General features: G+C 34.4%; 1 protein-coding gene across 1 annotated transcript; it reads left to right on the plus strand.

Annotated features, from left to right (window-relative positions):
• Window positions 1–533: 533 nt before the first annotated feature.
• LOC139866940 (uncharacterized) lies at window positions 534–1797 on the plus strand. Its single transcript, XM_071855245.1, has 2 exons — window positions 534–1238; window positions 1394–1797. Exons 1-2 carry the CDS (start codon window positions 848–850, stop codon window positions 1591–1593), a joined length of 591 nt encoding a protein of 196 aa, XP_071711346.1. The 5' UTR covers window positions 534–847; the 3' UTR covers window positions 1594–1797.
• Window positions 1798–21168: the final 19371 nt, after the last annotated feature.

Consider the following 21168-nt stretch of genomic DNA (forward strand, 5'->3'; position numbering starts at 1 on the left):
ACGTTTGATGATAACTACCGGGTAAAAGTGTAGTCAAATTAAGTCTTGATTTACCAAAATGATTAACAAAGTTTCCTAACTTAAGAAAATCAATAACGGGGAATAGTCTCTTATACTTTTGGGTAGTGATATATACACAACCAATATTTACAAATACACAACCAAACATACTTTACAGTGTTGTACTGTACAACACTGTAAAGCATGTTTGATTGTGTATTTATAAAAATTAGTTGTGTATATATAATCACCCTATACTTTTGTTTAGAGATAAAATACTAAAATACAAATACAAACTTACATTGAAAAAAAAAAAAGTAAGCACACATTAGCCCACCTGGCCCAATAACTTACCGGCAGTTGGCAGTCACCATCACCCCTCATTGCACGACAACTTGCAATATCCGGTTTTCAAGCAATTAACGACTTAACAACTTACCGCCAAATCATGACTCAATCACACCCAAAAAGATTCATCCACATCCACAAACACCAATATATAACGTTTATGCACTCTTTCAAGTTTTCATTGTCAAATTTTAATCTTATAAATCTAAATTTAATTTAATAATTCTAATATATTAATAATTCTAATATATCTCCATATTTCTCGCTCATTAGTCCTTTCATTATTTATGCCATTCTAGGTTATGGTAGGTGCTGTTTACTGCAAATCACAGAGCCCTACCACCGGCTTCCCTCGCCTCCGCTTCTTCCGCTACCGCCGTCTCCGGTGACGTCATGTTAATCATCAATTCATCATTCAACGAATTTAATTTTTAATTTATTCGTGTGTATATATATTTATTCATTGATTAGAGTATACGTTAAGTATTTAAGTTGAACGATGTCGATGAAGAAAAGCAGTTCAAAAGGAAACGTGAAGAATAAGAAAGGAAAATTAACGGAGAAATCGATGTCGTTTCACGGCCGTTCAGCGGAGGATATGGTAGGAAAATTGATCAGGCCGAGAACGGTGCCGGATTTAATTTCCGGTAGAACCGTGACGTCAACAGATTCGGTGACGATTTCACGGCCGAAATTGACGAAGTTATTGGTTAACGTAACGGTTCAGAGAAGCTTAGGTGTTGTACACGTGTTGATATCGCCGGAATCAACGGTCGGAGATCTGATCGCTGCCGTTTTACGGCAGTATGTGAAGGAAGGCCGCCGGCCGGTGTTTCCGTCGCTAGATGCTTCTGGCTTTGATCTTCATTACTCGCAGTTTAGCTTAGAAAGTAAGTTAAATCTGTTTGAATAAACGCACTAAAACACGTAACTTAGAAATTGTACGGATTCTGTTATAATTCTAATTGCACCTTGTTGATGTTAGTTAATAGACCTAAATGAATTAGGTTATTTATTTTATTTGTTAGAAATTGATTAATTTCAGGTTTATCGCCAGACGAGAAGTTGAACGAATTAGGTTCACGGAACTTTTTCCTCTGCCCTAAACGACCGGCAACCATCGCCGGAAGTAGTAGCGGCGACAGAGTCGGTTACGGCGGTGTGCCGGCGTCGACATCTACATGTTCTAAGGAAGCGGAGAAAGGTGGAGCCGGATGGCTTAGATTTATGGAATTCATGTTATGAATGAATTATTTTCAGTTTATTAATTTCTACAGTGCCGAATTATAACATGTACTGTAGGATTACAGTATTATTTTAGTGGAATTTGTCATTATTGTTATGCTTGTTGAACTCTGTTATCAGAAATTGTTGATCAAAAATAAATTGATTAATGATTATTAGCTCGGAAATTGTATAGTGGTGGATTAGCTTGTTTATCTGTATATAAAAATAAAAAATGTATGTGTACTATTTAATTTTCAAGATGTAACCCCTCAATCAAGGTTTGAGAATTCGGATCTCGGGGAGATCTCGTTTGGACTTTTTTAGAGAGATCTCGGCATCTCGGAATAATCTCGGGGAGATCTCGGACGTTGACTTACGTTCACTTTATAGTTTTTTTTGATAATAATATACATAAAAACATAAATATATGTATATTTATGTACGTTTTTATGAGATTCTAGAAAAATATCGAAGAAATGAGCTAGAAAATCTTAGAAATTACGAATTTTACAAGAAAATTTTACAAATTAGCAAGAAAATTCGAGAAATCGTGACTTTGACTAAGTTTAACCCCGTTGACCAAGAATTCTCGGGAGATGAACATCTCGTCTCGGTTGTCTTCTAAAAACGAGATTTCGGGGGAGATCTCAGGGAGATCTCGGGAGATTTACAACACTGCACTCAATGATACAGTATTTGATTTGATCAATTTGTTTGGACCTAGATCGAGTCTGATTTGGACCCCAAATTATTTGTAGTAGTTGAATGAGAATTTGGTTATTCTAGTTGCACGTGGTTTGAAACATAGGTCGGTATGGAGTTGTTCTTGTCGTGATAAAACATACTTTTGCTGATGCCACATAGTGATATTATATACTAGTAAACTAGTGAAATGACCCGTGGAATCACGGGTTTGTTTAAACGAAATAGTTTAATGATATGTTTAGGTATTAAGTGAACGTAAATGCTAAAGTCATTTAGTTTAATGACCCGTGGAACCACAGAGTCCGACTATGAAACTCGTCAGCTAAACATGTCATCAAACACCTAATGCATATTAAACAATCCACATTCAATCATAAGAGATAATATTGGTTGTCATTTTATTTTAAAAGTGTAAATTAAAATATAAATTTAGAATTGGTTTCCTTCTGCCTAGCTTTTATACCTTTTCGTACTCAATTCAAAATAATTAATTAAAATAATTCAAAATTATTTAATTTTAATAATTAAAATAATTATTAATAAGATTTAATAATAATAATTAATTAATAAGATTTAATTTTAATTCAAAATTATTTAGATTAATGACATCACCCACCATGTATAGATTTTTTTCTTTTTATTTTTTTGTTTTTTCTTAACAAATGAATTAGCCTAATAATGACATAATCATTATAGGATTTTAATATTAACTATAGATTGACCCGTGAAACCACAAGTTTGTTTAAATGAAACAGTTTAATGATATGTTTTAGGTATTAAATAAACGTAAATGTTAAAGTCATTTAGTTTAATGACTTGTGAAACCACATAGTCCGATTAAAAAACTTGTCAGCTTAAAATTTCATCAAACACTTAAAATGATATTAAACAATCCACATTCAATAATAAGAGATAATATTAGTTGTCATTTTATTTTAAAAGTGTAAATTAAAATATAAATTTAGATATGTTTCCTTCTGCCTAACTTTTACACTTTCTCGTACTCAATTCAAAATAATTAATTAAAATTATTCAAAATTATTTAATTTTAATAATTAAAATAATTATTAATAAGATTTAATAATAATAATTAATGTCATCATCCACCATGTTTAGATTTTTTTTATTTTGTGATTTTTTTAATAAAAAAATTAACCTAATAATGACATCATTATAGGATTTTAATAGAAACTATAAATATCAATGGTTCATTGACTCATTGGGTATGGTTACAAGGTTCATGTTCATCGCCACTATACTATAAAGCACACTGACTGGTATTTACTTATTGTTATGATTTATGATAAAATAATCTAAAAGTTGAGACCAAACAAAAATAGTTTTTTCACTTTCACGCCACCATTGATATATACGAACTATATATAAAGAAGAGAGATATCGTATAAGACCATTTTTAACCCAATGTCATTTTTCATTATGTAGATCTGCTTGCGAGATTTATACGTTAAAAGTAGTAGTTAACCAATTCACATGCGATTATATGATGACAAAACAAAGTATTTGGAATTTATCAACCATTATTGCCATTCGAGAGATACCATTTTGAGACGTTTTGAAATTCAATTGAAACTTTGAGCTTGTATCTCGGATAAAATCGCAACAGGAACCCAATATTTTTGTTGAAACACATCAAGATTTATGACTTTCTAAATCATATATCCGCAATGCCAAATAATATTACTCAGTGAATTGTTTGCGAGTGATTGATTATCTGGGAAAGAAAAAAAAAAATACTTCTTTCATACTTGATATGTTAGTTAAGTGCACATTCCACCATTGTAGCACGAGATTGCAAATGTTAGCCGCAACAGTGCATTGAACCAATTTATGATTGACTGTTCCACTGTACGATTTGCAGAGTGAACATAGTATCGAGTCCGAATCAATCACGGGCTTATCAAAGTTCGGCTTTTGTTAGAATTCTTGTTAACTTGGATCGATATATGAATATATTAATCTTTTGGGGTAGAGCTTTATTCCTGCTTGTTTCAGCATTTGATGTGTTAGTCCCGATCTTGAGGTTGTCAATGATCATTGTGAATGCCTTTGTTGTGAATACTCCACTAGGGTCTAAGTTCCATTTTCAAGTGTCACGTCTGTCATGTAAAGAAAAAGATGATACTTCGTAATATTTAGTAAGTTCAACAAGTTCATAAAAAGCTCGACTCTAGGAGGACGAATCCAATTCCAAGTTCCGACACAACCTGCATTGGACGAGATGATCATATCTTATACCGCGGCTTCTTTGAACGGTTCATGACTGTAAAGTCTTTTGAAACTCTGGTCCAATCCATGTTTCAGGCTAGAAAAGGTTGTTGGTTCCGTTTCGTATGCACTTCGAGAAGAATGATGTAAAACTTTCACCAATGTTGTCAACTTTACTTCCAGCTTTTTTGATTTCGTTCCATATTGTTCCTCCAGCAACATTACCTGCAAGGAATATTATAGTCGAGTCCACTCCCTTCTTGAAACTACTACTTATTGTTATTACTTGATATATCTTCAACTCATGTTGGATTTGTTGTTTATAATTTGTACAGTGATGGTATGATGAAGAATGATGAATGTGAATATGTTGAAGATGAATGATACAAACATAAAATATGATTTGATATGAACTTGATGTTACAATATGTTAGTGTTTACAAATTGGAGCCAATGGATTAATCACAATGATTCAATCCACGTCTTTCTTCAACAATTAACTCAATCAATGATCAAGTTATTAACTCAATCAATGATCAAGTTAATGTTACACCTTAAGCCTAGTCTCTAAGCAGTATACTTGAGAGTAAATGGGGAAAACACACTTAATGGTTTAAGTGTGTGTGGAATGGTGAAGGCTTATGATTCTAATGGATGAAAATGATATTTATATCTCATACGATTCCCTTACAATTAAGCACTTCATCATTATGCACTACCTAAACCATCACTATATTATCTTTATCTATATATACTAAATGTGATGAACAACTTACTATTCACAATGGCATTCCGGTAAATACCCTCAACTTCGGGGGAATTTTCATAATCCTTTTTTTTGAAAAAAAAAATTTACATTATCTTTTTACAACTTTTTTTGCTTCTTTTTTTTCAACTTCCTTTTTATTCCTTTATTTTTTAAACTTTCAACTAACCAACTTTTTCTATATATACTAAATGTGATGAACAACTTACTATTCACAATGGCATTTCGGTAAATACCCTCAACTTCGGGGGTATTTTTATAATCCTTTTTTTGAAGAAAAAAAATTTACATTTTCTTTTTATAATTTTTTTGGCTTCTTTTTTTCAACTTCCTTTTGTTCCTTTATTATTTAAACTTTCAACTAACCAACTTTTTTTTTTTTTTTTGAAAAATGTTTTTAACATTATCTTTTTACAACATTTTTTACTTCTTTTTTTCAAATTTCTTTTTTATTTCTTTTGTTTTAAACGTTCAACTAACAAACTGCTAACCATTTTTTAAAAGCGTTCAATTAACTGACAATTAACTGATAAAATTACCCTACAGCGAAGCACGAATTTTCTATACTCGTTATTCACGTCACAATCCAAAGTGGAGTAGCAGAGAACAACAATTTTCATTAATGATGTGATCAACTAAGATGACATGGGAATACGTAAATCCCATTATATAAATATTGGGATTCCGCAAATCCATTAATGTGATCATAAACAATTAAGATCATAGAACCATCACTTGTGTTGATAACAACCCACGTGCATCATTATGATCATCTTTATCCATTCCTTTTGTTGATCACCAATTTCAATACACATATTATTATTGGAATACATCAATCAACAACAATTCAAAATATATTGAGTATTCGGTGATCATAACATGGAAACAGTAACAATATTCGGTAATTGATGTGTAAAATCTAATATAGAATTTATAAATGAAAGTACCGGTTAAAATTACTATTGTACAACTAGACAAGTGTGCCTAATCGAATAGTAGTATTAAGTTGATAAATCCAAATTCATCCTCAGGACAGTTATAACGCGCAAATACAAAATATTCAACTAAGCAATAATAAACTAATAATAAACTAAGAATCAGAAAGTACAAAATTGTTGTTTTTGGCTATTTAACGATTAGCCGAATCAAGGGTAGATTTAACGCAAAATAACCTCGGACACCGGCTCACTCCCCAAACCTAGTCCACGCGCTGCCATATTCCGCAAGCTATATCAAAAACCTCGGTGCTATTCTTAAACCGGGCTTGATCGTCCGTTTCATACCCGGATACAACCCAAGACTCTGACTCGATAACCATACCTTCACATTCATCTCGCTCGTCACTCATTTGAGTCAACTCGGTCCACTCGTTCGTGATGATGTCATACACCCACAAGCTTTTAAGCGCATTTTTATTCTCATCATGTCCACCAGCTACGTACATTTTTCCATTGTATGCAACGACTGCAAAAAACGAGCGAGTTGACGGCATGTCAATTTGGTGAGTTCATCTTCGAGATGTGAACTCGTACATGAAAACATCACGCAGCGGTTCCCAACTCGTGGGGTCCAACCCGACCATTATTACCAATTTTCCTTCCGTACTTGTCACCTGGCAAAATAAAGATAGAAGGGTGTTGGTTCTGTTTTGTATGCACTTCGAGAAGGATGATGTAAAACTTTCACCAATGTTGTCAACTTCAATTCCAGCTTTTCTAATTTCGTTCCATATTGTTCCTCCAGCAACATACCTGCAAGGATTATTAGAGTCGAGTCCACTCCCTTCTTGTAACTACTACTTATTGTTATTACTTGATATATCTTGAACTCATGTTGGATTTGTTGTTTATAATTTGTACAGTGAAGTTATGATGAAGAGTGATGAATGTGAATATGTTGAAGACGAATGATACAAAAACAAAATATGATTTAATATGAACTTGATGTTACAATATGTTAGTGTTTACAAATCGTAGCCAATGGATTAATCACAATGATTCAATCCACGTCTTTCTTCAACAATTAACTCAATCAATGATCAAGTTAATGTGACAACTTAAGCCTAGTCTCTAAGCAGTGTGCTTGAGAGTAAATGGGGAAAACACACTTAATGGTGTAAATGTGTGTGGAATGGTGAAGGCTTCTGATTCTAAGGGATGTAAATGATATTTATATCTCATACTATTTCCTTATAATTAAGCACTTCATCATTATGCACTACCTAAACCATCACTATATAATCTTTATCTATATATACTAAATGTGATGAACAACTTACTATTTAAAATGGCATTCCGGTAAATACCCTCAACTTCGGGGGTATTTTCATAATCCTTTTTTTTATGACACAAAAATTTTACATTATCTTTTTACAATTTTTTTGCTTTTTTTTAACTTCCTTTTTAATCCTTTATTTTTCAAACTTTCAACTAACCAACTTTTTCTATATATATACTGAATGTGATGAACAAATTACTATTCACAATGGCATTCCGGTAAATACCCTCAACTTCGGGGATATTTTTATAATCCTTTTTTAAATTTTTTTTTTTTACATTTTTTTTTTACAATTTTTTTTGCTTCTTTTTTTTCAACTTCCTTTTTATTCCTTTATTTTTTAAACTTTCAACTACAAACTTTTTTTTTTTTTTTTTTTTTGAAAAATGTTTTTAACATTATCTTTTTACAACTTTTTTTACTTCTTTTTTGCAACTTCCTTTTTTATAAACGTTCAACTAACAAACTGCTAACTATTTTTTAAAAGCGTTCAATTAACTGACCATTAACTGATAAAAATTACCCTGCAGCGAAGCGCGAATTTTCTATACTCGTTATTCATGTCACAATCCAAAGTGGAGTAGCAGAGAATAACAATTTTCATTAATAATGTGATCAACTAAGATGACATGGGAATACGTAAATCCCATTATATAAATATTGGGATTCCGCAAATCCATTAATGTGATCATAAACAATTATGATCATAGAACCATCCTTTGTGTTGATAACAACCCACGTACATCATTATGATCATGTATATTCATTCCTTTTTTTTATCACCAATTTCAATACACATATTATTATTGGAATACATCAATCAACAACAATTCTAGGTATATTGAGTGTTCGGTGATCATAACATGGAAACAGTAACAATATTCGGTAATTGATGTCTAAAATCTAATATATAATATAATTTATAAATGAAACTACCGGTTAAAATTACTATTACACAACTAGGCGAGTGTACATAATCGAATAGTAGTATTAAGTTGATAAATCAAAATTCGTCCTCAGGACAGTTATAACGCGCAAATACAAAATTGTCAACTAAGCAATAATAAACTAATAACAAACTAAGAATCAGAAAGTACAGAATTGTTGTTTTTGGCTATTTAACGATTAGCCGAATCAAGTGTAGATTTAACGAAAAAGAACCTCGGACACCGGCTCACTCCCCAAACCTCATCCACGCGCTGCCATATACCACAAGTTAAATCATAAACCTCGATGCTATTCTCAAACCAGCCTTGATCGTCCGTTTCATACCCGGATACAACCCAAAACTCTGACCCGATAACCATACCTTCACATTCATCTCGCTCTTCACTCATTTGAGTCAACTCGGTCCACTCGTCCGTGATGACGTCATACACCCACACGTTTTTAAGCGCATTTTTATTCTCATCATGTCCACCAGCTACATACACTTTTCCGTTGTATGCATTGACTTCAAAAAATGAGCGAGTTGACGCCATGTCAATTTGGTGAGTTCATCTTCGAGTTGTGAACTCGTACACGAAAACATCACGCAACGGTTCCCAACTCGTGGGATCCCACCAGACCATTATTATCAATTTTCCTTCCGTACTTGCCACCTGGAAAAATAAAGGTAAAAGGGTGTTGGTTATGTTTTGTATGCACTTCGAGAAGGATGATATAAAACTTTCACCAATGTTGTCAACTTCACTTCCAGCTTTTCTGATTTCGTTCCATATTGTTCCTCCAGCAACATACCTGCAAGGTTATTAGAGTCGAGTCCACTCCCTTATTGTAACTACTACTTATTGTTATTACTTGATATATCTTGAACTCATGTTGGATTTGTTGTTTATAATTTGTACAGTGAAGGTATGATGAAGAGTGATGAATGTGAATATGTTGAGGACGAATGATACAAAAACAAAATATGATTTGATATGAACTTGATGTTACAATATGTTAGTGTTTACAAATCGTAGCCAATGGATTAATCACAATGATTCAATCCACGTCTTTCTTCAACAATTAACTCAATCAATGATCAAGTTAATGTGACAACTTAAGCCTAGTCTCTAAGCAGTGTGCTTGAGAGTAAATGGGGAAAACACACTTAATGGTGTAAGTGTGTGTGGAATGGTGAAGGCTTCTGATTCTAAGGGATGAAACGATATTTATATCTCATACTATTTCCTTATAATTAAGCACTTCATCATTATGCACTACCTAAACCATCTAGTATCTTTATCTATATATACTAAATGTGATGAACAACTTACTATTTAAAATGGCATTCCGGTAAATACCCTCAACTTCGGGGGTATTTTCATAATCCTTTTTTTTATGACACAAAAATTTTACATTATCTTTTTACAATTTTTTTGCTTTCTTTTAACTTCCTTTTTATTCTTTTATTTTTTAAACCTTCAACTAACCAACTTTTTCTATATATACTAAATCTGATGAACAACTTACTATTCACAATCGAATTCCGGTAAATACCCTCAACTTCGGGGGTATTTTCATAATCCTTTTTTGAAATTCTTTTTTTGCAATTTTCTTTATACAACTTTTTTTGCTTCTTTTTTTCAACTTCCTTTTTATTCCTTTATTTTTTAAACTTTCAACTAACCAACTTTTTTTTTTTTTTTTTGAAAAAATGTTTTTAACTTTATCTTTTTTCAACTGTTTTTACTTCTTTTTTTCAACTTCCTTTTTTATTTCTTTTTTTTAACACTCAACTAACAAACTGCTAACCATTTTTTAAAAGCGTTCAATTAACTGATCATTAACTGATAAAAATCACGTTGAAACGAAGCTCGAATTTTCTATATTCGTTTTCCCATGTCTCAATCTAAAGTGGAGTAGCAGACAATAACAAATTTCATTAATCATGTGATCAACTAAGATGACATAGGAATACGTAAATCCCATTATATAAATTTTGGGATTTCACAAATCCATTAATGTGATCATAAACAATTATGATCATAGAACCATCCTTTGTGTTGATAACAACTCACGTACATCATTATAATCATGTATATTCATTCCTTTTGTTGATCACCAATTTCAATACACATATTATTATTGGAATACATCAATCAACAACAATGCAAAATATATTGAGTATTCGGTGATCATAACATGGAAACAGTAACAATATTCAGTGATTGATGTGTAAAATCTAATATATAATTTATAAATGAAAGTACCGGTTAAAATTACTATTACACAACTAGGCAAGTGTACATAATCGAATAGTAGTATTAAATTGGTAAATCCAAATTCGTCCTCGGGACAGTTATGACGTGCAAATATAGAATTGTTAACTAAGCAATAATAAACTAATAACAAACTAAGAATCAGAAAGTACAGAATTGTTGTTTTTGGCTATTTAAAGATTAGCCTAATCAAGGGTAGATTTAACGTAAAAGAACAATATTTTTGCTTTATAAGTTTATAGAGAATAAAATGCAGACTCAACAAACAAATAAAGATAGTTTGAATTTAATAGACAAAGGAATGCTCACCTACATCTTTTACCCTCAGTATCGGATGATATAGTATTATGTACTTGTTACATCGATAAATGCATGCAATTACAAAATCGGTTTACCCAGAGTTCTTTTTTAGCAAACACTTCAAGCTAGGATTTATCGATTTAGGGTTGCCTTTCGCTGATGACCTCTTTCGCTTGTGACTAACAACAACAACAAAACCCAATACCACATGAGTGGTGTATGGGGGAGGTGAGATGTAGACAATCCATTCTCTATCCGAGAATAAAGACAAGTCATTTCTCCACCCAGAGTGAAACACTCTCAAAAGTAGAGAAAGGCATCCCCATCTCTTTTCGACGGATAGAGAGATTGCTTCCGAGTAGACCTCCGGCCAATAAGTAGGAAATTTTTTTAAAAAATAAAATAAAATTGAGACGCCATGAAAATGGTAAAATCAAATTTCCATAGGTTTTAAATCCTGCATGAAATTTAATTTAGGCTCTAAAAGTCAGTCAAGTAGTCAATAAATTGACGCTTGCTGTCGACCCAATAACTAAGTAATTAACTAATTACAAGATTTAAATTCAATTGGTTACGCGTTCGCTCCACACAATTCACCCATGTTTTGTTCAACTATGTTACCCAATTTACCCCCTTGGTCCAGTAGACACCCAATTGGTTATGACAATGCAATTGAAAACTAATGCACTAAATTAAAACAAGATTCCCTTTGTTCAAACAAGTACATTAATCAATCTGATAACATTAATCAAATCTCACAAAAATGGTTCTTTAATCGAAACTCAAAATTATCATGCATTAATCAACAAAATATAAAAGTAATCATCCAACACTTAAGGCATACAATCTAGACAAGCATTAAAGTATTTAGCTAACAATCATGGCTGAAAACAAAATCACAAAGTTAATAGAATTCATTGTATTCAAATAGAAGATAAACCTAACAAGGAGATGAATCTTGAAAAGTGGAAGAATCATTCCTTGATCCTTGAATGATGAAGATGAATTCTTGATGATGGAAGTCTTCAAATAACACCAAAAATCGCACCTTTAGCTCTCAACTTGGGCTGCCAAAATAATAATGATCATTAGGGTTAATTAACCCTTTTATACGCTGCATGAAATCTGACCCCGCAAATAGTCGCGTCGCAACTCTTATGGATCGCGTCGCGACCTTACACTGAAAACTGCATCTCATTATTCCAAGCTAATCGGCATCAATTTAAAACCAAATTTCGCGTCGCGAGCTAAACCCTTCACGTCGTGCTTCCAAGCTGAAACTATATCACATTCTTCAAATATACTCGGCTACAAATTTACACAAAGTTTCACGTCGCGACCCCAATCCATCGCGTCGCGATTTTGAACTGAAAAAATCTTCCTAACTTATAGACAAGCCCGACATTTATTTTTCACTACGCATCACGTCGTGAGTAAGAACCCTCGCATCGCGACCTTACTCTGTTGCAGATTCTAAATCCGAACGTCATAATAAAGCACCAAAACTCGACCCAAACTTTGATAACTGGTACCTCAAGATAAAATAATGAATAATGTACCTTGAAACACTTAAATATCCAACTTTAACATCTTTGTAGCTCTCGAACTCGTTTCTTCATAAAAACCATCAAATCGTCTCCAAACCATATCCAAAGGACCAAAATATGAAGGATATTGCTAAGATAAACGTATATAAAATATGCAATATCAAATCACCCCATACTAGAGTATTGCTTGTCTTCGGGCAAATCCGACTCAAAACACTTAACGGCTCCGTCACTTGGTCCCACAGCTTGATCGAACTTAGATGAATTTAACAAACGACATTGCATTCTTTTATTTTAAAAGTTTCCCAAAAAGGAAAGCATACCAAAATATGTAGTTTAAAAGTAACCCAACATATTAATAATCCAAAGTTGACACAAAACATTGTCAACAAACCCACAAATTTAAATTATCCAAAAATAGAATGCAAGCCAAAGTTTCATAAATGGTTTCGTTAAAATCTGCCCAAATGCATGCAGACTCTTCTAAACACAGCGGAAGCATCACATAAACTCAAGTACCTGTGAAAACATGCGAGTAAACTGTCAACACAAAGGTTGAGTGAATTATAGGTTTAAATAATTGAATAAACTTTAGACCACAAGATTTAAAAATGTTAGAAAACATTAAACATTATTCCATTATCAACGAGCCACCTGGTAACCACTTAACCCTTTATTTACCCTTGCCAACACAATAAAAATATACACTGGACAGTGTATCTACAACAAAATACGAAGTACTAAACATTCCGATTATAAATTGCTAGCGCGACTAGCTCGAAATGGGGTTGTCAAACCCGATAGATCTATCCGTAGGATTCGCATTCACCGGTAGAAACCAATGATTACAGTTACCAGACTAGGGAATATTTTTGTCCAACTCACAATGAATAATTTAAATTTAATTGTCACTTGTGTTTAAACGTGAAACAAAATGCATGTAATCACATCCCAAAAATATACTTTGAAAAGTATGTAAAAACGGGACTATAACTCACCTTAATAGTAACGAAGTAACCAACATAATTAAGCGAACAGTAAATGTAGTACAGTGATCAGGAATGATCACAACGCCGACCTATAAATAAAGCAGGTCGATATAAATAACTACCTTAGGTCAAGTTTTAGTATGATAGCTATTGTACATGTTGCAAGTAGTCATAGAACAACACTCAATATGCATCGGTTTGATTGGAACAGCTTACGGACACACACTTTCTATTTTTAGAAAGTTTCTATTTTTAGTAGGTTTCCATTTTTGGAAAGTTTCTATTTTTGGAAAGTTTCCAAATTTAGAAAGTTGCTATTTTAGGAAAGTTTATAAGTTAGGAAAGTTTCCTTAATTAGAAAGTCAACAAAAGTCAATTGAAAGTCAAAGTCAATCGAAAGTCAACTCAAAAGTCAGCCTTGGTCAAACATGGTCAACGTAAATTTTAAAAGTGTAAGTTATAATAATAATGTAAGTTATATTGTTTGTTAAAGTTAAATATGTCTAATTATGTCATAACATAAGTTTAATTAAATTAAAATGAATTATTAAAGTTAATATAAGTTTAATTGATATAATTAATATAACATAAGTATTTAATTAATTAATTAAATATTAGTCATAATATAAGTATTATTAATTAATAATAAATTTTAAATCATATCATAAGTATTATTAATTAATAATGAATTATTAATCATATCATAAGTTTCTAATTACAATTATTAAATCATAAGTATTTAATAATTAAATTATAATTAAATAATAACTAAGCTTTATAATAATTAAATAATTAATTAATCCTTATTATAAGTCTTATTATAATAATCTCATAATATAAGTTTAATACTTATCATAAGTATTTTTCCATTAATAATGAAGTATTATTAATCATAAGTTTAATTAAAATGTTAATTAAATCATAAGTATTAATTAAATGATATAATAAATATATATCATAAGTCTTAAATAATAATAATTACTTTTTTTATCATAAGTAATTAAATGATAATGAAATCCATTATTTATATCATAAGTTTAATAATTAGTCATAAGTTTTAAATCAAAAGTTCATCGGGTCGTATCCTGAGCCCCGGGTGTCGGTTTTCGGCGAGCCTTACATATATCTCCGCCTAAGCCAACCACCCGACACTTTGATACACTCAAGAACACCCCAAGAGCAGTCCACAAGTCGTGATGTACAGCCATTACACTACTTGGAACTTCAATTCAATCAAAAATGTGTTTTAGACGTAACGGGTGATTCGTGGCTCGGATTGAGATGACCCGAACATGAAAGTTCGCCCCACCATCAGTCCTAACACAATAACACACCCTAAAGTCACCAAATATAGTCACAAAGTTGGACCAAACCTGGTTCATACCAAAATCACATTTCAATCTTAACAAAATACCACTTTGATCATATCTAGGGCTCCGGGAATCAAAACGACATGAATCCGGAGTCTAAAATTAATGTCTTGATGAGAGGAACTCATCTAGATACTTTATTTTAACTTTTATATCAGTCACAATAGCAGAAACAAACGAAAAAGCTGCTGTCCCAATTATATCAAATCGAAAACATATGTTTACGAGTAATTCTATGCATACAAACACCATTACAACAACAAGTAATCATCATACTATTAATATATAATCAAAATACAGAAATATAATGAAAAATCAAAAGTTCTAGGGTTAGGGTTTATACCCTAATCAAGAAACGAGAAGTATAATCGCGTAGAGAACGGAACGAGGAACGCGTTGGTGTATAACAATGGATGATCCAAACCTTGATTTGATGCAAGATGATGATGATGATGGGTGTGGTGTTCATCGGCCAAAAAGAAGAAGAAGAAAAGAGAGCACAAAAAATTAGGTTTAGATAAAATTAGGATGTAAAAATTAAATGAGGAAAAATAATGAGAAAATGGGAGTATTACTCCCTCCCTTGGAGTCTCAGCCGAAGGTGGGGTCATGGGTGGGCCCCATGGCCCAATTTTTCTAAATGGTTATTTCCTGATGGCTCGAAAGCCCGAACGAATCCCGAAACGCGAAAACACGCTTACGCGATTAAAAATCTGGAGAGATAACAAACGCGCGACGAAAAATAAATATAAATACCCTATATAATTATATGATCTTAAAATATCATATTTAAAATAATTAAGATTTAAAAATCCCAAAAACGCGACCGTTGATTTGAAAACCGAAAAGATTCGCCGGATAGAAATCCGCGACACGTAGAAACGTATAAATTAAAATATGAATACAATTATTCACATAACACTTAATAATTAATATATTATTATTAATATAATAATATAGGTCATAGAAATGACGTAGCACAATTAACAGTTAACGGTCGTTTAATAATTAACGATAAAAGATAACGGAAAAAGTAGGGTCGTGACAGTACCTTCCCGTTACGGAAATTTCGTCCCGAAATTTAAGCAGGTGCAGGGGTTGACTCAGCATCTGGGAACAAATGCGGGTACTTCTGCTTCATCTGATCTTCACGCTCCCAAGTAAACTCAGGACCACGTCTGGCGTTCCATCTAACCCGAACAATAGGAATTCGGCTCTGCTTAAGAGTCTTAACTTCTCGATCCATAATTTCAATGGGTTCCTCAATAAAGTGTAGTTGCTTATCAACATGAAGTTCTTCCAGAGGAATAGTCTTGTCGGCCTCGGCCAAACACTTCTTTAAGTTCGACACATGAAAAACATCGTGAACAGCACTGAGTTCTTGTGGCAATTTCAAACGATATGCCGTCGGTCCAACTCTCTCAACAATCTCGAACGGTCCAACAAAACGAGGACTTAGCTTTCCCCTCTTACCAAAGCGGATCACACCCTTCCAAGGTGAAACCTTTAACATAACACGATCACCAACTTGAAATTCTACATCTTTCCTTCCTCTATCGGCTTAACTCTTTTGCCGACTTCTAGCGGTTCTCAACCTTTCCTTAATCTGTACAATCTTCTCGGTAGTCTCGTGAATAATTTCTGGACCTGTGAGTTGAGCATCCCCAACCTCATTCTAACAGATAGGAGACCTACACTTCCTACCGTACAGAGCTTCAAACGGTGCGGCTTGAATACTTGCGTGATAACTGTTGTTATAAGAAAACTCAGCTAGCGGCAAATATTTATCCCACCCATTACCAACATCAATAACACACGCTCGTGACATATCTTCTAACGTCTTAATGGTCCTTTCACTCTGACCATCCGTCTGAGGATGATAAGCGGTGCTCATGTCTAACCTAGTTCCTAAGGCTTCCTGTAAAGATCGCCAAAACCTCGATACAAATCGACTGTCTCGGTCCGAAATAATGGATACAGGAACACCATGCCTAGAAACAATCTCCTTCAAGTACAAACGTGTAAGCTTCTCCATAGAATCTGTTTCCCTAATTGGCAAAAAGTGAGCCGACATAGTGAGTCGATCTACAATCACCCAAATAGTGTCATAGCCACCCGCAACTCTCGGTAACTTAGTAATAAAATCCATCGTAATTCCTTCCCACTTCCACTCGGGAATCTCAGGTTGCACCAACAGTCCAGACGGTTTTTGATGTTCAGCTTTAACCTTAGCACAGGTCAAACACTTAGCCATATACGTAGCCACATCACCTTTCGAATTTAGCCACCAATACAGCTCCTTAAGATCATGATACATCTTTCCTGAACCAGGATGAATATAGTACCTAGACTTATGAGTCTCATCTAAAACAAGTTGTCGCAGTTCACCAAACTTTGGAACCCAAAGACGTCCTACAAAGTATCTAGCACCATCTACTCGTACCTCAAACTTCTTGGTCATGCCTCTTACGTTCTCTTTCACAAAATTCTCTTCCTTTAAGGCTTCTTGTTGTGCCTCAAGAATCTGCCTTGCGAGGTTTGTTCTAATTGTCATATTCAAGGCCCTAAACCTACGAGGTTCAGCCCTTTCTTTACGACTCAACGCATCCGCCACAACATTGGCCTTACCCGGATGATATAAAAGTTCACAATCGTAATCATTCAACGTCTCAATCCATCTTCGTTATCTCATCTTCAACTGTTTCTGATCGAGGATATGTTGAAGACTTTTGTGATCTGTGTACACAGTACTCTTGACCCCATACAAATAATGTCTCCAAATCTTAAGCGCAAAAACAACGGCCCCCAATTCTAAATCATGAGTTGTGAATTTCTGCTCGTGAATCTTCAACTGGCGTGACGCATACGCAATGACTTTCTTTCGTTGCATAAAAACACAACCAAATCCTTGATGCGAAGCATCACAATAAACAACAAAATCAATATTACCCTCAGGTAGTGACAATATCGGAGCGGTAGTCAACTTCTTCTTTAAAATCTGAAAAGCAGTCTCTTGTTCATCCTTCCACTCATATTTCTTCCCCTTGTGCGTTAAAGCAGTCAGAGGTTTCGCTATATGAGAGAAATCTTGAATGAACCTTCTATAGTAACCTGCTAATCCTAGGAACTGACGAATCTGAGTAGGAGTTTTCGGAGTTTCTCACCTTTCAATCGCCTCAATCTTAGCAGGATCAACTTGTATCCCTTGTTTACTAACAATATGTCCAAGGAATTGAACTTCTCGTAACCAGAATGCATACTTAGAGAACTTAGCGTACAACTCTTCTTTTCTTAATAGATCAAGCACTAACTTCAAATGTTCTTCGTGCTCTTCATCATTCTTTGAATAAATAAGGATGTCGTCGATGAACATAATAACGAACTTGTCCAGATAGGGTCTACACACATGGTTCATGAGGCCCATGAACACAGCAGGTTCATTTGTCAATCCGAACGGCATAACAAGAAACTCAAAGTGACCGTAACGGGTAAAAGCAGTTTTCGAAACATCAGATTCTTTAACACGCAACTGATGATAGCCGGAACGAAGATCGATTTTTGAATAAACAGATGAACCCTGAAGCTGATCGAACAGATCATCAATTCTCGGAAGGGGATAACGGTTTTTAATAGTAAGCTTGTTCAACTCACGATAATCAATGCACAAACGAAAAGAACCATCCTTCTTCTTAACAAACAGAACAGGAGCTCCCCAAGGGGACGAACTAGGACGAATAAAACCCTTGTCTAACAACTCGCGAAGTTGACTTGACAATTCTTGAAGTTCGGAAGGCGCAAGACGATAAGGAGCACGTGCTACAGGAGCAGCACCGGGAACAAGATCAATTTGAAATTCTACCGCGCGTTGCGGCGGAAGGCCAGGTAAATCTTCGGGAAATACCTCGGGAAAATCTCTAACAATATGAACATCTCCAACACTCTTCGTTTCTTTATCGGAATCAACAACATGGGCTAGAATAGCATGACAGCCCTTGCGAAGATGTTTAAGAACTTTCAAACAGCTAATAAGATTTTACTGTCGGCATTTCTTATCTCCAAGAACCATCAGCGGCTCTCCAACCACATTAGTAATACGAATAGCTTTATCATAACACACAATCTTAGCACAATTCGCAAATAACCAATCCATCCCAATGACAACATCAAAACTACCAAGTTCAATCGGTACCAAATCTATCTCGAAATCTCTACCAGCTAAACTAATGTTACATTTACGATGCACAGTCTTAGCAGTGAGTACCTTACCATTAGCTATTTCAACAACATACGTATTGTCTAAAGGAGTTAACGGTGTTTTGATTTTTGGACTTAATTTACTCGACACAAAACTCAAATCAGCCCCTGAATCAAATAGTACATAAACTGATAAATCGTTGACCGAGAACGTACTAGTAACAAGTTTAGGATCTTCCTCAGCATCCCTGGCGTTAATGTTGAACGCTCTACCACGTGAAGTCTCTGCAGTCTTCTTGTTGGGACAGGCATCACGGAAATGCCCCGGCTTCCCACACTCGTAACAAACTCTCGGATTACCACCATTATTCGACTTTCCAATACCATTACCATTACCACCTCTATTACCACCATTATTACCATTATTACCACCTGCAGTAGGAGTAGCAGAACCCGGCAGAAGCACCGTACAATCCTTAGCAATGTGTCCCTGTTTGGAACACCTCTTGCAAGTCACGGTACAGAAACCATCATGAGCCTTGTAACAACGAGGACACACACGCTGACTGCGGTTATTCGAACCAGAATTATCCTGCTTTTTCTGCTGACCTTGGCTTTGATTGCGATTATTATCCCACTTTCTCTTCCCATTATCAGCTTTCTTAACAGTCTCTTCACTGGGTTCGGTTACAGCAGCCTTGCTTATTCTCAAGATCTTATCATTCAACTTATGAGCCATAGACATCGCGGCCTCAATAGTCTGGGGCTCACTAGATTCAACCCCATGCTCAATTTTCTCGGATAGCCCATCAATGTAAGCTTTAATTTTAAGATTCTCATCGGCATAAACATTAGGACACAACAAAGTCAACTCAAAGAATCTCTGCTCGTAGGCATCTAATTCGGTGCCCTTCATTTTCAAGTTTTTAAGATCAACCTCTAACTTCTTAAGCTCACCCCTAGGTAGGTAGCGGGTGATCATTCTTTCCTTGAACTTATTCCAAGTTAACCCATAAGCCACATCATTTCCTAAACTGTTAACCAAGTTGTTCCACCAGGTCAATGCACTATCCTTCAAAGTGCAGCTAGCAAAACTAACCTTGTCCTCCTCTCGGACTCGACTAACCCTGAAAATAGACTCGATTTTCTCGAACGAGCTGGTAAGTCCTATGGGTCCTTCTGTACCACTGAATTCCTGTGGGCGACTTGCCATGAACGTTTTGTGGGAGCATCCCACCTGATTGTTGTTTGCATTAGCATTCGCTGCCATAGCAGCAGCTATCCCTTTGGTAACAAGACGTTGGATACGGGCTTCGTTGGACTCTCTAGGAGGCATGATCTTCAAAACAGAATAACACAACCGTTAGTACTAAGAATAATACCAGTGTTATAAAGGAATAGATCGAACACGAAAAGATTAACCATTAAAATAATAGTCAATAAACACTATGAGTAATAACATGACAGTTATGATAGTTATAGAAATAACCACCACATGCATACATATTTTATGATAACATCATACAACATACATAGCACCTAACATACATGATCTACATTACGCATAATATAACATGCCAAGAGTCACAACATCAGAAATAAAATGTGATAATGATAATAGAAGTCATAAAAATAACCATCCATACATAATGAAAAACATCCCATAACAAAATCTTAATAAAATCCTCGGCAAAACGCCGTACATAACCCAAAAATGTATGTATGAAAGGACATTAAGTCTTATGAAATAAATCATCAATCATGAATCATCATATCACATCTGCTTAGAGTAGGTGTGATAAGTTGGGCCCGCATGAGTCTCAGCAGGTGGCTCATACTTCCGCAACTTTCCTTTCACTTCTTCCAACTCTGCCTTCAAACCACGAACTATGCTCTCGAGAGCCTCGAACTTAGAGGCAACTTCACGGTTACGCTTACAATTCTCGAACCCAACATTGTTCTTGAAGCTAACAAATGAATCCATACTAGCTCGTATCTGGTCCATCATCTCGT

The sequence above is a fragment of the Rutidosis leptorrhynchoides genome, chromosome 1 (genome assembly GCF_046630445.1).
Source record: "Rutidosis leptorrhynchoides isolate AG116_Rl617_1_P2 chromosome 1, CSIRO_AGI_Rlap_v1, whole genome shotgun sequence".
NCBI classification, from domain to species: Eukaryota; Viridiplantae; Streptophyta; class Magnoliopsida; order Asterales; family Asteraceae; genus Rutidosis; species Rutidosis leptorrhynchoides.

What these genes read in the sequence shown, in the direction of transcription:
- LOC139866940 (XM_071855245.1), top strand. Translation starts at nt 848, where the DNA reads ATGTCGATGAAGAAAAGCAGTTCAAAAGGAAACGTGAAGAATAAGAAA. An exon ending in CTCGCAGTTTAGCTTAGAAA is followed by an intron (nt 1,239 to 1,393) that starts GTAAGTTAAATC and finishes GATTAATTTCAG; the next exon opens with GTTTATCGCCAGACGAGAAG.